At 44.2% G+C, this 13,902-nt stretch overlaps 1 protein-coding gene across 1 annotated transcript in view; it reads left to right on the top strand.

The window, feature by feature from the left end:
* The window catches only part of DIS3L2 (DIS3 like 3'-5' exoribonuclease 2), a 226,787-nt gene that overhangs the window by 62,792 nt on the left and 150,093 nt on the right, over nt 1-13,902 (top strand). Inside the window, 2 exon segments of the mRNA XM_030216582.1 lie at nt 6,029-6,245; nt 12,470-12,576. Coding sequence (XP_030072442.1) covers nt 6,029-6,245; nt 12,470-12,576 — 324 coding nt within the window.

Below are 13,902 nucleotides of genomic sequence, written 5' to 3'. Positions count from 1 at the left end.
GCTGTTTAATTATTTAGACGGCCAAGTGTTAGCTGTTCTGTGATGATGATAATAGAAAACATATATGTGATTGGCAGCTGCTGCCCAGTCACACAATTTCTTTAAAAGTACCAGGTTCAGTGTGTTTTACTCAGACACTCTTCAGAGGAGATATAGTGGAAAGCTCAGGGTGTGTTCTGGCCCAGTAATGCTCAGTAATGCCAGATAATTTTCAGACAAGGGGATTCAGGGTAAGTGCTAGTCTGTCTGGGGAGGGGAGGCATGGAAAGATTCTTGTAGCTTATCTACTCTTCTGTTGGGACCGGTCACCGCTCAGCATGGGAGCACTTTATTTGCAAAGACATTCAAACAGTTGCAGAGAAGAGAGAGCAGTTCAGAGCTTCAATGGTCTTTCGCAGCTTCAAAGGTGAGAAACTTTGGGTGACTCTAGTGCTGCCATTTCCCAGGCTACTCCTGCTTCCCTCCCACTATCCAAGTAAACCTGGATGGTGAGATGTTGGAAGTTCCCACTGCTTTATATATACTTTAAGCTCTGACAGGGGGATGATCAGAAGCAAACGCCAGCGCTAGAGGCTGTTAGCGCCATACTAGCGCCGGCGTTTGCTACCGCCCCATGATCAGAGCCCTCGAGCAAACCCTACGCCAGCTCTGAGCTGGTGTTAGGATTTGCAGATCATTGGGGAGGAATGGTGAGCCCTGTCCAGCAGGCCCCCATTCCCCCCAACAAGGCAAACCTGCCAGCGACAGGGGGCTGGAGGTCCAGCGGACCTCCGGTCCCCTTGGCGATCCCCCTCCCCCCCCCCCCAGGTTCAGGGAGGGCTGGAGATCCGGTGGGTCTCCAGCCCCCCCTAACTCCCCTCAACATGTGCACCTAGTCCCTGGTGGCCCAGTGGGTTACCAACCCCCCCCCCAGTGACAGGATACAGGATACACTGGGCAGGGCTGGGCGCCACGATATTGTGGCGTCGAAGGAAGAGGAGGGAGGCAGGCTACCTCCCTCTAACGACCCACAAGGTAGGGGGGTAGGGAGAGGGGGGCAGATTGATCACTGGACCACCAGGGACCCTTTGCTGGGGTGGGTCTCCAGCCCTCCCTGAACCTAGGGGGGGATCATCAGGAGGGGGAACCGGTGGTCCAGTGGACCTCCAGCCCCCCTGTTGCTGAGGGGGGGGGGGTTGGTCGCCCACTGGGCCACCAGTGACTGGGTGCATATGTTGAGGGGAGTTAGGGGGGGCTGGAGACCCATCGGATCTCCAGCCCTCCCTGAATCTGGGAGGGGGAATCGTCGGGGGGACCGGAGGTCCACCGGACCTTCAGTCCCCATTGCTCAGGGCAGGGGTAGTTGGGGCCTGGTGGTCCCATGGACCTCCAGCCCGTGTGTTTGATAGGTTTGGGCTTTTGACAGCCTAGACCTGTCAAACAAGTGCGGGAGGATTGTGCTGAGCGCATGCTCAGGCACAATTCTCCTGCACTTCTACCCCATGATCAGAGATAATTGCATGTTTAAATTTGCATGCATGTTCCAGCGCTATTTTAGAGCGCTGTTTGGAACAGCGCGGGGCTTTTGATCATCTGCTTGTGAGTGGATAGCAGTAATTCACATACAAAACACTGTGACTTTTTACAATAAGAGAAGATTATTGGCTGTGGAAAGTTCTTCTTGGTCCTGCCTTGCTTCCTGAGCATTGTGCGTTTGGCCCAGGTGCACTGTTCACAGCTTTGAAAGTTTGTCAAAACACGCAGTAAGGAGTCCTCCAGAAGTGGTAGCGGGAGTGCAGTTTATCTTGTGCAGGTTTTCCTCCTGCTGCAAAAGATGATAGAAGAGGCACAAATAGATCCTCTTTATCTGCTGTAACATACTCTGAGATTAAAGAGATCTGTGTTCAGCACACACAAATCAAATCGAGCTGTGAAGAAAGCTCCTTTTATGACACTCAAAGCCCTGGGGAGAAGGGGGAGGGCTGCCCCCTTTCTTGGAAGGCTCACGCTGGCTGTTTGCTTTCTTTAGGGTTAGTGTGAACCAGATTTGTATTTGTTGATTATAATTTCCCAATACTAAAGCAGAATTGCCTCTTGTTTTCCCCCACTACATATTACACTTTTTAGGTGTTAAATACATCTATATAGGTTAGTAACATAGTAGGTGACAGCAGAAAAAGACCTGTACGGTCCGTCCAGTCTGCCCAACAAGATAAACTCATATGCGCTACTTTATATGTATACCTGACCTTGATTTGTATCTACTCCCCTAACAAGGCTCATATATGGGTTTAACCTCCACCTTAACTAGCAGGAGGAAATCCAGAAAGAAAACATTGCGAGGCTTGTACTAACAACGGCTAAGGGGGAGCCCTTGACACAGCCTTTTAGGGTGAAACATGCATGTCGGGCATTGTTGAACCCCTGGTCTGACCGTTCAGTGCAAGTTAAGTATTGCTTATAAGTAACTTAGAGATTAAAAAGTAAAATGAATAGTTAAATAAGTAAATGAAGAAACAGTTTAATAAAATATTATCGCCAGTGAGGATTTGGGTGCTATGGAATGTCCAATAAAAGAGTGAAATTGGTCATGTGCACTGCTGAGGCCATAAAAAACATATGAATGATTTCTATATGATATATGGTTAAGGTGGAGGTTAAAACCATATATGAGCCTTGTTAGGGGAGTAGTTACAGTTGAAGGGCTCTTAAAGAGAGAGTTAGTAGTGCCAAGTACGCTTGATTTGTATCTACCATTTTCAGGGCCTCCCAACCACCGGCTCTGCCACGCTTCTGAGGATCCATTCCTTCTGAACAGGATTCCTTTATGTTTATCCCATGCATTTTTGAAATCCGTTACCGTTTTCAGTTGCCTCTCTTTTTATTCAGAGACTGTGAAAAATGTTATACCTGAAGATTTTTCAGATGTACAGCAAAGAGAATCAAGTTTGTCACCTGTTCCTTACAACTCTTTTGATGCAGAACTTATTTAAATTTGGTATTTCAGGATGATCGTTCATCTGCGTAATCATTTTTTCCCCATAATCCACAGATTGTCCAGACTCGGTTTTTGTTAAGTTTATTGTAAAGTAATAATCATTTGCAGCACTGGAGCATCTTCCATCCAGACTCAATCCCAACCAGCTTGTTACGATCATGGCATGCCAAGAAAAAAAGTGCTTGTAGCCCTCTCCAGGATGGAAGTCATTGCAGCTCCTCACCACCTGCATTATCTGATAGTTTCTTTTATGTTGGCAGAGGAGAGATGGAAAAAATATTAGCCAGTAAGAATGGGTAAACAGAAAGTGAATGAAGTGGCTCAATTTTCTTATTACTACAGCTGAGCCAGGATATGAACCAGTGAGATCCTGCTTACCATTAACTTGTTCATTTCCAGAGCTCACTACACCTCACTCCGGAACAGAAGATACCTTGGTGTTCATTGTGGAGGGCAGAGGTTAAACTGGTGTTTTAGCTCCTGCCCTTATTCTACACACATAGTAGACAGTTCCATCTGAATTTAGACATCTTATTATTAAGTTGGGTAAACATTGACGGGAAGTCTATAAGGAAACATTGAAACAGGGGCAGGAATCTTGTAAACTGTTCAGTGTAATAGTCTCCATTTTCCCTCTTAAGAGAGCCAGTGTAGCAACATGTTTTTTCTAATTTTGTGTGTTTTTTTGGTGGGGGGGGGGGGGTTGTTGAAGATGAATGCTATTATTTCCCCACCCTCTTGTAAATCCTGCTTCCATTGCTTTATTTACCTACTATAATTTTCATAAGAACATAAGTATTGCCATACTGGAACAGACCGAAGGTCATCAAGCCCAGCATCCTATTTCCAACAGTGGCCAATCCAGGTCACAAGTACTTGGCAAGATCCCAAAACAGTACAACACATTAGTGCTGCTTATACTAGAAATAAGCAGTAGATTTTCCCCAAGTCCATTTTAATAACGGCTTATGGACTTGTCTTTTAGGAAGCTATCCAAACCTTTTTTAAACCCTGCTAAGCTAACTGCTTTTACCACATTCTGTGGCAACAAATTCCAGAGTTTAATTACACGTTGAGTGAAGAAATTTTCTCCGATTCGTTTTAAATTTACTACTTTGTAGCTTCATTTCGTGCCCCCAGTCCTAGTATTTTTGGAAAGAGTAAACAAGTGATTCACGTCTACCTGTTCCACTCCACTCATTATTTTATAGAACTCTATCATATCTCCCCTCAGCCATCTTTTCTCCGAGCTGAAGAGCCTTAGCTGCTTTAGCCTTCCCTTATAGGGAAGTCATGCGATCCCCTTTATCATTTTTGTCATCCATCCAAGGAACGCATTGCCTTTAAAATCTGCACCGTGGTCCACAAAATTCTCTATGGCGAAGCGCCTGGGTACATGACAGACTTAATCGACCTACCAACCAGAAACACCTCCGACTCAACACGATCATATCTAAACCTACATTACCCAAGCTGTAAAGGTCTTAAATACAAATCTACCTATGCATCCAGCTTCTCCTACATAAGCACACAATTGTGGAAAGCACTACCAAAAGCCTTAAAAGCGACATACGACCATCTAAACTTGTGGAAAATACTAAAAACCACCCTGTTCAAAAAAGCACACCCTCCCGATCCAACGTAAAGGACTGACCGTGGCTACACAAGAAAACCGAAGCATTTATAAACACAACGCTACTCTCTCACCTTACGACTATTACTGTGACTTTGCCATTTAAATTACATCTCATCACAACATCACGTTGTATTTGTTCACACCGGAAACAGCAAATGCCTTCCGGTACTATATAAGCCACATTGAGCCTGCAAATAGGTGGGGAAATGTGGGATACAAATGTAACAAATAAATAAATCCTTCTCTGTACCTTTTCTAATTTCACTATAACTTTTTTGACATTCGGTGACCACATAATTGCACACAGTATTCAAGGTGTGGTCATGCAGTGGAGCGATACAAAGGCATTATAACGTCCTCATTTTTGTTTTCCATTCCTTTCTAATAATACCTAACATTCTATTTGCTTTCTTAGCTGGTGCCGTACACTGAGCAGAGGGTTTCAACGTATCTTCAACAACGACTCAGAGATCCTTTCTTGGTCGGTGACTCCTAACATAGAACCTTGCATTACATAGCTATAGTTCGGGTTCCTCTTTCCCTCATGCATCACTTTGCACTTGCTGACATTAAACGTCATCTGTCATTTAGACACCCAGTCACGTAAGGTCCTCTTGTAATTTTTCACAACCTTCTTGCAATTTAACAACTTTGAATAACTTTGTGTCATCAGCAAATTTAATTACCTCACTAGTTACTCCCATCTCTAGGTCATTTATAAATATGTTAAAAAGCAGCGGTCCCAGCACAGACCCCTGGGGAACTCACTAACTACCCGTCTCCATTGAGAATACTGACCATTTAACCATACTGTCTGTTGTCTATCTTTTAATCGGTTTTTAATCCACGATAGAATATTACCTCCTATCCCATGACTCTCCTATTTCCTCTGGAGTCTTTCATGAGGTACTTTGTCAAACGCCTTTTGAAAATCCGGATACACAATATCGACTGGCTCACCTTTAAAGAACTTTGATTGTGAGCCCACTTGGGACAGACAGTGCCTGTATTCAGTATGTAAAACTGCTTTTACATAAGTATAAGTCTCCAGTTGTTTGCTATGTTGATTTCCAAGTACTTGAATCTCTCCTGATTTATTTTCTTGGCATGTTGCTGTAAAATTTTTTTTTCCAAAATTCTAGATTCCATTTCATCAGGATTTATATTATATCCCAAGATGCACCCAAACTGCTCTGTACGCCTCTTCAGATAGGTGCTAATAGAATAAAATGCTTTCAAGATGCAGAGAAATTTTCACTTACACACCTTATTTTTCTCCAATGAGGTTTACAACTAAGAACCAAATACAGATTCATGTTATACAAACTTACAGCGGAGCATAAACCCATCACAGTGACTGAGCTTCTTAGCAGCTGACTTGTGCAGGCAAATAACAGAGGTTATTCCTTTTTCAGGTGGTGAAGATGGCTGATAGTGATAGAGGACCTGAAGGTGGGCAGCATCCTGCGGTACCTCAGGAGCCGCCAGAGTCTGTACTGGGAGATGTGGGTGATCCTGATGTTATCATAGAGGCTCAGTTTGATGACAGCGGTGTGGAGGGGGGACAGGGAAGCTTGCCGGCCTTGCTGTTGGACAATGTAAAGAAGCTGTCCATTGGTGTCGGTGAGAATGGTGAGTGAGACTGCATGATTCCTTTCACTTTCACAGTACAGCATGGGTTCTCAGTCCCATCCTCGAGACACACCCAGCCAGTCAGGTTTTCAGGAGATCCACAACGAGATGAATTTGCATGCACTACCTGTATTTTATGCAAATTTATATCTGGCATATTCATTATGGCTAACCTGAAAACCTGACTGGCTGGGTGTGTCCTAAGGACTGGCTTGAAAAAACCATAGTAGAGTAATTGATAGTTTTCTTTTGCCCTTTTGGGTGTCCCAAGAGTTCTTGTAAAACTTTGAAGATGATCTTGACTTCTTTTACTTCTGAACTGCTCACAGTCGTGTTGTTAGAGATAACACGACTGATATTCAGAAAAGGCTGGGTTTCTAAGTTGGCTTCTTAAATTGTCCCCTATTTTCAGTAAAGCACAGGATCCAAAGTTTAATTTTCTCTGAAAAAAAAAACGCACCTAAATTTAGGAGCTTAAACTTTGTGCTCGTAAAGTTAGTCTTGCAGGGAGGTGGGCTGCAACGCAGACAGGATGGCAACCTGAAGTGGTAGCTCCTGCTGAGAATGGCTTAATTCAGTTTTAGTCACCCAATTAAAGCTTTTTCCTTTGTTGATACTGAAGTTGCGATTGAAGTTTAATCCATACCTTTTATTACTTATTGTGAAAATGAACTTTCTTTATCTGACTACCTAACCTACTCTGTTACCTCCATACTATTATGTATTTCTCTTTTCCGTATTGGTGATCACCATTACGGAACAATGTAAGCCACATTGAGCCTGCAAATAGGCGGGAAAATGTGGGATACAAATGCTACAAATAATAAATAAAATAAAGATATCTAATTTTTCAAGTCGTCTATGTGTCTGAGACCAAGTCTGCAAAGGGACAAAGTGCTTTTATTTTGCCAACTGCAACAAAAAGGTCTATAAGGGAACCAGCCGGAAAAGGTGGCATCTGGCAAAAATGATTTTGCGCCTGATACAAACATAGTAGCAGAAATACAAGGCTTGCATGTGTTACTACAAGATAATTTGCAAACCACTGGTGAAATTAAAAATGAAATCACTTCAATGGCAGAACTGAATAGTTTTAAACAATGTGTAACTTTGTCTGAGTTCCGGCTTGGCACGACTGAATGCCGTTTAACTGCTGTGGAACGGAAAATTCACAGTGTGGATAAAATTCTAAAGGAGCTTGAAGACCTGGCTAACCGTAACAGATGGAATAGCATTTGCATTATAGGGCTCCCGGAAGGAAGCGAAGGAGCTGATATGACACCTTATTTGGAAAACGTTTTACCAGAATGGCTCCAGCCTAGTTTCCAGCGGCCATTTGAAACTGAGTGGGCTCATCGTGTACCATTGCGTTCTCTGCCTGGGAAATCTACATCTCAGCCGATTGTGCCAGCAGTTTTTAGATATCGTAACCCTTACAAATGTTACCTGTAGCAGGAGTGAAGTCTCCTCTGATGTTTAATGGGAAGCTCACGTATATTGTTCCAGACTTGCTAAGAGTACTGCACATAAGAGGAAATGATTTTTGGCTATGCGACCTAAATTAAAGGCTCTGGGTGTCCGTTCTGGTTTGTTCTACCCAGCTCGTATGTGAATTACATGGCAAAACTTCATGAAGAATTTTGACTGTCCTCATGACCTGGAACAACATATGGCTACAGTGACCATTGAGACAGTCATACAGTGGTGAAGTCCTGCAATGGTTCCACTGTTTCTTAAAGTCAAGAAAATGTTATGTGGTAGTATTTCTTCAACCTGGCTCTCTGCCCCAGGGTTCCCGCCTTTCTCCCATTCTGTTTAACATAATGATGGTCCCACTGTTCTGCAAAAACATAAGAACGGCAATATTGGTTCATCTAGCCCAGTATCCTGCTTCCAACAGTGGCCAATCCAGGTGACAAGTACCTGGCAGAAACCCAATTAGCATCATTCCATGCTACCATTCCCAGGGCAAGCAGTGGCTTCCTCCATGTCCATCTCAATAACAGGCTAGGGAAGTTTCCTCCAGGAACTTGTACAAACCTTTTTTAAACCCACGTATGCTAACCATGGGCTGTAATTCGGGCTCCCCTGCCGTACCACATATAAGTTGAGCTCTCAGAGTTGATGGCTTGTATTTTGTGAAAAAGAAACGCAATGCTTTTGCTATTACACAGATAGATAAAAGTGGTCCTTGTTTTGGTTGTTAAATCTTTGTCAAGAGTTTATATTCCCATGTTCTGGATTATAAACATATGATTCCCAATTTATAGCATTTAATTGCCACAGAAAATAAAAACAGAAGTACATTCTGTTCCCTGTGACGCTGGATTCCCTAAAAGGGAAAACTGAGTCACCTCATTGGCTGATCGCTCTATTCTGACTTATAACAGCTGCAATTCTAAGCTCTGACCATCAAAATTCGCAATAAACTGCAAGTAAGGCTTTCTGCATAAACACACTGCAGTACTCCAGGTGGGTAAAGGTCCCGAGGTGGACCTTCTCTCACGATATCACTCATGTCCTTCCTCATGACACTCTCGGGCATCTAACTAAGCAACATGCCAGCTGCCATTTTACATAGCAGAAAGACATTTGGAGGGGGAGCTTAGTGGTTAGGGGCAGGGAAGCCAGGCTTCAGACCCCGCTTCTCTCACTGACACTCCAGGGGTGTCTGAATTACAGCCCATGGATCAAATCCTCTCCATGGAGCTAGTTTCGATGTGTGAGCTGCTGTGAATCGCTTTCTTTGCACTGTCCTAGTGATGTCATCAGCAAAGGCCCAAAACATTCTGTGATGATGATTTGTGATGTCATCAAAAGTGGACATTTGAGGTCTTTCATTATGGCATTGCCAGGACAGCTTAGGTAAGGTTCTGACCCCGGCACATTGGGGAAGCCAGAAATGCCTGCTTAGGCTCCACCTGGGGGTGGGGGGTGGGGGGAAGGGATGCACAAAGCCACACAGTACAGCCACGTGCAGCTATTTTTTTTTTACTGTGGGTGTAATAGTGGTCCATAGAGAAAGCTAAGAGTGTGCAAATGTTATGCATGCAGAACTTGTATTGTAATTAAGGGGAGGGGGTACGCCCTACCGGACATGCACATGTGGATTTCATGGTAAGCATACCTACATGTATGTGGGTCCGAAGAAAAACAAGAGCCTGCCTACATCTGCGTGTGTTCTGCATATAAAAACCAGCCTCACAATTTCATGCACACAGAATTTTTTTCAAGACTGATATTTATGTGCTGACACTTATGATTATACCTCTCGCCAGTCCTTTAAACTTGCAGTTATTTCTGGCTGCTGAAGAAGACAAAACGGGCAGCTAAATCCTAAAAACTTCAACTCAATCCCATGCATAGTCATTGAAAACCCTGATTGGGCTGTGACCCTCGAGGACTATGGTTGCCCACCTCTTCCTTAACAGATATGTGACACTTTAACCTCTGAAGTAGTTTGTTTGGCATTTACTAAATAAAAGTTTTTATATTGAAACACAGCGTTCCATTCATTATTGTTTTTCATTTTGTGTGCGCACTCTTTTTTTTTTTTTTTTTTTAATTGATCTGTGGATAAGGAAATTAATATGTTTATTATCTGCCTGTAAAGATACAAATTCCTTTGAAAACTGACCTAAGAGTTTATTTTGTCTCAAGATTGAAACAAGGACAGAAAATTTTTTTTCTTGGTTTTATTTGGCTACTGACTAAACCAGGCCTCAACAAATTTTCTTAGGATCTAGGAGCTAGACTTGGTATGACTGGAATTATTTACTTATGCTTATTAATATATTGCATACAATGTTCTCAGTTATTTATTACAGTAATAGGGAAAGAGCGGATAAGAGGCTACTGCTCTCCCTATCTCCCACCCATCTATAGTGTATGCAGCAGCGGAGAGAGGCTTTAGGCTGTGGTTCCTGGGGCTATAGGGGAGAGGCTAGAATTGTAGTTACTAAGGGTGGGTGAGGGGTGCAACCACCCCACCCACCTTCCCCCCAAAACTGCAGCCTTAACCTTTCTCATTGCCTACCTGCCCCCAGCAGCCTCTGCAGTTTTAACCTCTTCCCGCTGGTCGTCCGCCGCTTCTCAGCAGCTACAGCTTAAGGCCTACCCAGGAATTCCAGAAGCATCTCTGCTCCCAGCAGTAGCCTCACAGCTTCTCTCTCTTGCCCTCCCCCTCCCCTCCCCCTCATAGCTTAATTCTTCTCTCCCCCCCCCCCCCCCCCATACACACAAGAAGAACTGGACTCTTTAAATTTTTGAAATGAACCTACCAACATGGTTGCTAGAGAAAGCTCTTTATGAGCTGCGCCTGCCACTGCTAGTGCTGTAAATATCCTGATTAACAAGGCTGTATATTGGCCTCCTTTCCAGGGTGCGCACCCCGGAACGTTCTCTGTGTCCCAGCAAGACCCCCTAATTCTCTCTCCATCCCTGCTCCCATTTTACACACATCCACATAGCGCTTTCTGCCACTACCCCAAACATCCCCCATAGTTTTCTCTCCATGATCACCTCTTCCATATAACTTCCTGTGTCACCCCTTGTGCAGTTGTCTCCTCTGACCCCCTCCCCATAACTAAACCCCTCCATACATCTCTCCTACTTTCTCTCTCTCTCCTAATTGCACATACCTCTCTCCAGCTCCTCCAACCCAACACACAGACATCTCTCTCACCACCCACCCGCAGCACACAGAAACCCAGCTGACCCCCCTCACCCCCTCCCTGTGGCACGCAGAGACCTGGTTCTTTCTCCCTACCTGTGGCACACAGAAACACAACTCTTCCTCATCCCCGGCCCACAGCACCAGCCCAACAAGAATTACAAGTGGCAGCATTGGAGAGCGGCTGCGTAACAGGTCCCATCTTTCTCTTCTGCCGCCCTGGCGCCAAATGAAAAAATTTTGAACCATGTGATTCAAATTTTACATTCACTACCGGGCAGCAGAAGAGGAGGCTGTAGCCTAGTGCACAGCCACTCACTGTTTCTGCCACATGAGATCAGCGTCCTGAGGGGAGCGGGGAGGAGAAGCACCTGCAAACATCAAAGGTAATGGGGGGGGGGGGGGGGGGGGGTGTTGCCTGTGTGTAAGTGTCAGAAGTGCTGCGGGGGATGAAAGATTAAAGGACCTGGTGCTGCCTGTGAGTTCAGGCCACAGAACTTAGGTGCCAGGTCCGATTTTATTTGTAGTCATCACGGTGACCTGGCGTCTGAGGTTTGTCAAACCCTGGATTAAACCATTACAAATGAAGAGGGTGGTTTGTTTGTAAAATGTATTTATAATTAGGGCTGGGCACTTGATGAATTTTTTTTTTTTTAATTTGAACTAGGATTACATTTTTTAATCCTGATCAAAATTTTTAACTCCCCCTCTGTTGTCCAGCATTGTTTTCTTTCCTATTTCACCTTGGCATAATGTAGCAGAGGGAAGGCATCGGTGTCAGTTGCAAGTAGCATCTGTGAATCGCTGTTGGAGACCCTATGAAGAGCCAGATAAATGTTATGATAAACGTGGGGGAAGAGATGCTGGACCTGTGTGCTGGGAGGTGGGGGGAGAGAAATGGGTGTCAGGGTTGTTAGGTTTACCAGCAGAAGGGAAGACACTTGAGTGTATGTACAAGGGAAAGATGCAGCAGGAGAGGAGAACCGTACTTGTATGGGGGGGGGGGGGGGGGGAGCAATATGCTCCGGGAAAGAAGTATGTTTATACAACGTTTCGTTTTATTCAGTAGTTTTAAATAATTTCTATACAGTTTGCGCAGTGTAAAATTATTTGTACCAAGCCATCCAGCCCAGAGATGCGATTAATCATGAGATTAAAATATCACGATTCATTTTGATAAAAATGTTTAATCGTCCACCTCTATTTAGAATGTTTCCCAACTTTTAAGGTTAAACCTCTTCTGAACAGTTTCTGATGCTGTCAATGACCTCAGCTGGATGGTTCCACTGCAGTTTTCTTTGTACAGTAAATGTTTTTTTTGTTTTTTTTGAGACCAGCTCTTCAGTTAACAATAGTTGGTTTAATTTGGTACAGATGTTAAGCAGCTGCAAATGACTATTCTTTTAGGTTCAGCCGTGCAAACAGATTTGACCTGTATTGTGTGTTAGGGAGAAAATCCTGAGTGCATCTACTCCATAATATCTTATAAAAGCAAGTGGGACAACTTTCACAAGCCTCAGATAATCTCTCGTTTTTAATGTTTTCAATATAGCAAACAACATATGCAGTGAGTCGGCACAGATTTCAAACGGAAAGAACATCTTGAATGCGCGTGACGCAAAACGTCTTCCGGAAACATTCCTTCAAAGGACTGCAAAGGTGAGAGCAGCACTTCCAACATCTCAAATGGCTTAACCAGAGATTTCAGTGAGTAGGTCACTGTTAGGTCATTTTCCTTCTGTTTTTGCTGAGGTGCAAGATGGGACTGTATTGATGGTCTTCCCAGTTCTGTCTTCAGTCTCTCATCTCACAAAACAGTTCCTTTGTGATGGTGGCTTCAGCCCAGACACTTGGCTCTAAACTTATTTAATTCATAACGAGCCAAGTGCTAATGACATTTGTCCATTTCTTCAGTGTGTCACCAGGTAGAAAAAGGCTTTACATTCCTGGGTCCAGAATCATCCAGTGCTGTGATAGTTTCTTACATTTTAGGTTTATCTGGATAATCAGTTTGAAGACTTCATAAGGGAAAGAGCTTGGCTTACTTTGTTGTAATATTCAAAGGTGCATCTTAGCTTCTAGCTCTTCAGATGTTCGGAAAAACGTTTTGACAGTCACTCATAAGGAATGGCAATGCCATAACAGGTCTTTGTAAGCCACATTGAGCCTGCAAATACTACTACTACTTAACATTTCTAGAGTGCTACCAGGGTTACGCAGCGCTGTACAGTTTAACAAAGAAGGACAGTCCCTGCTCAAAGGAGCTTACAATCTAAAGAACGAAATGTCAAGTTGGGGTGTCTAGATTTCCTGAGTAGAGGTGTAGTGGTTAGGTGCCGAAGGCGACATTGAAGAGGTGGGCTTTGAGCAAGGATTTGAAGATGGGCAGGGAGGAGGCCTGGCGTATGGGCTCATGGAGTTTATTCCAAGCATGGGGTGAGGCGAGGCAGAAAGGGCGGAGCCTGGAGTTGGCGGTGGTGGAGAAGGGTACTGAAAGGAGGGATTTGTCTTGAGAGTGGAGGTTACGGGTAGGAACGTAAGGGGAGATGAGGGTAGAGAGGTAAGGAGGGGCTGCAGATCGAGTGCATTTGTAGGTTAGTAGGAGAAGCTTGAACTGTATGCGGTACCTGATCGGGAGCCAGTGAAGTGACTTGAGGAGAGGGGAGATATGAGTATATCGGTCCAGGCGGAAGATAAGACGTGCAGCAGAGTTCTGAACGGACTGAAGGGGGGATAGATGGCAAAGTGGGAGGCCGGTGAGGAGTAGGTTGCAGTAGTCGAGAGGTAATGAGAGAGTGGATGAGAGTTTGGGTGGTGTGCTCATAGAGGAAAGGGCGAATTTTGCTAATGTAATGCAAATAGGTGGGAAAATGTGGGATACAAGTGCAATAAATAATAATAATAATAAGAGACTCAGGAGGAAATTAAAAAGCCATGGGATAGATGGCAATATTCTGTTGTGGACTAGGAACTGGTTAAAAGAGA

Source organism: Microcaecilia unicolor, chromosome 10, assembly GCF_901765095.1.
Source record: "Microcaecilia unicolor chromosome 10, aMicUni1.1, whole genome shotgun sequence".
Classification (NCBI taxonomy): domain Eukaryota; kingdom Metazoa; phylum Chordata; class Amphibia; order Gymnophiona; family Siphonopidae; genus Microcaecilia; species Microcaecilia unicolor.
This window is presented reverse-complemented; position numbering and strand designations above follow the sequence as displayed.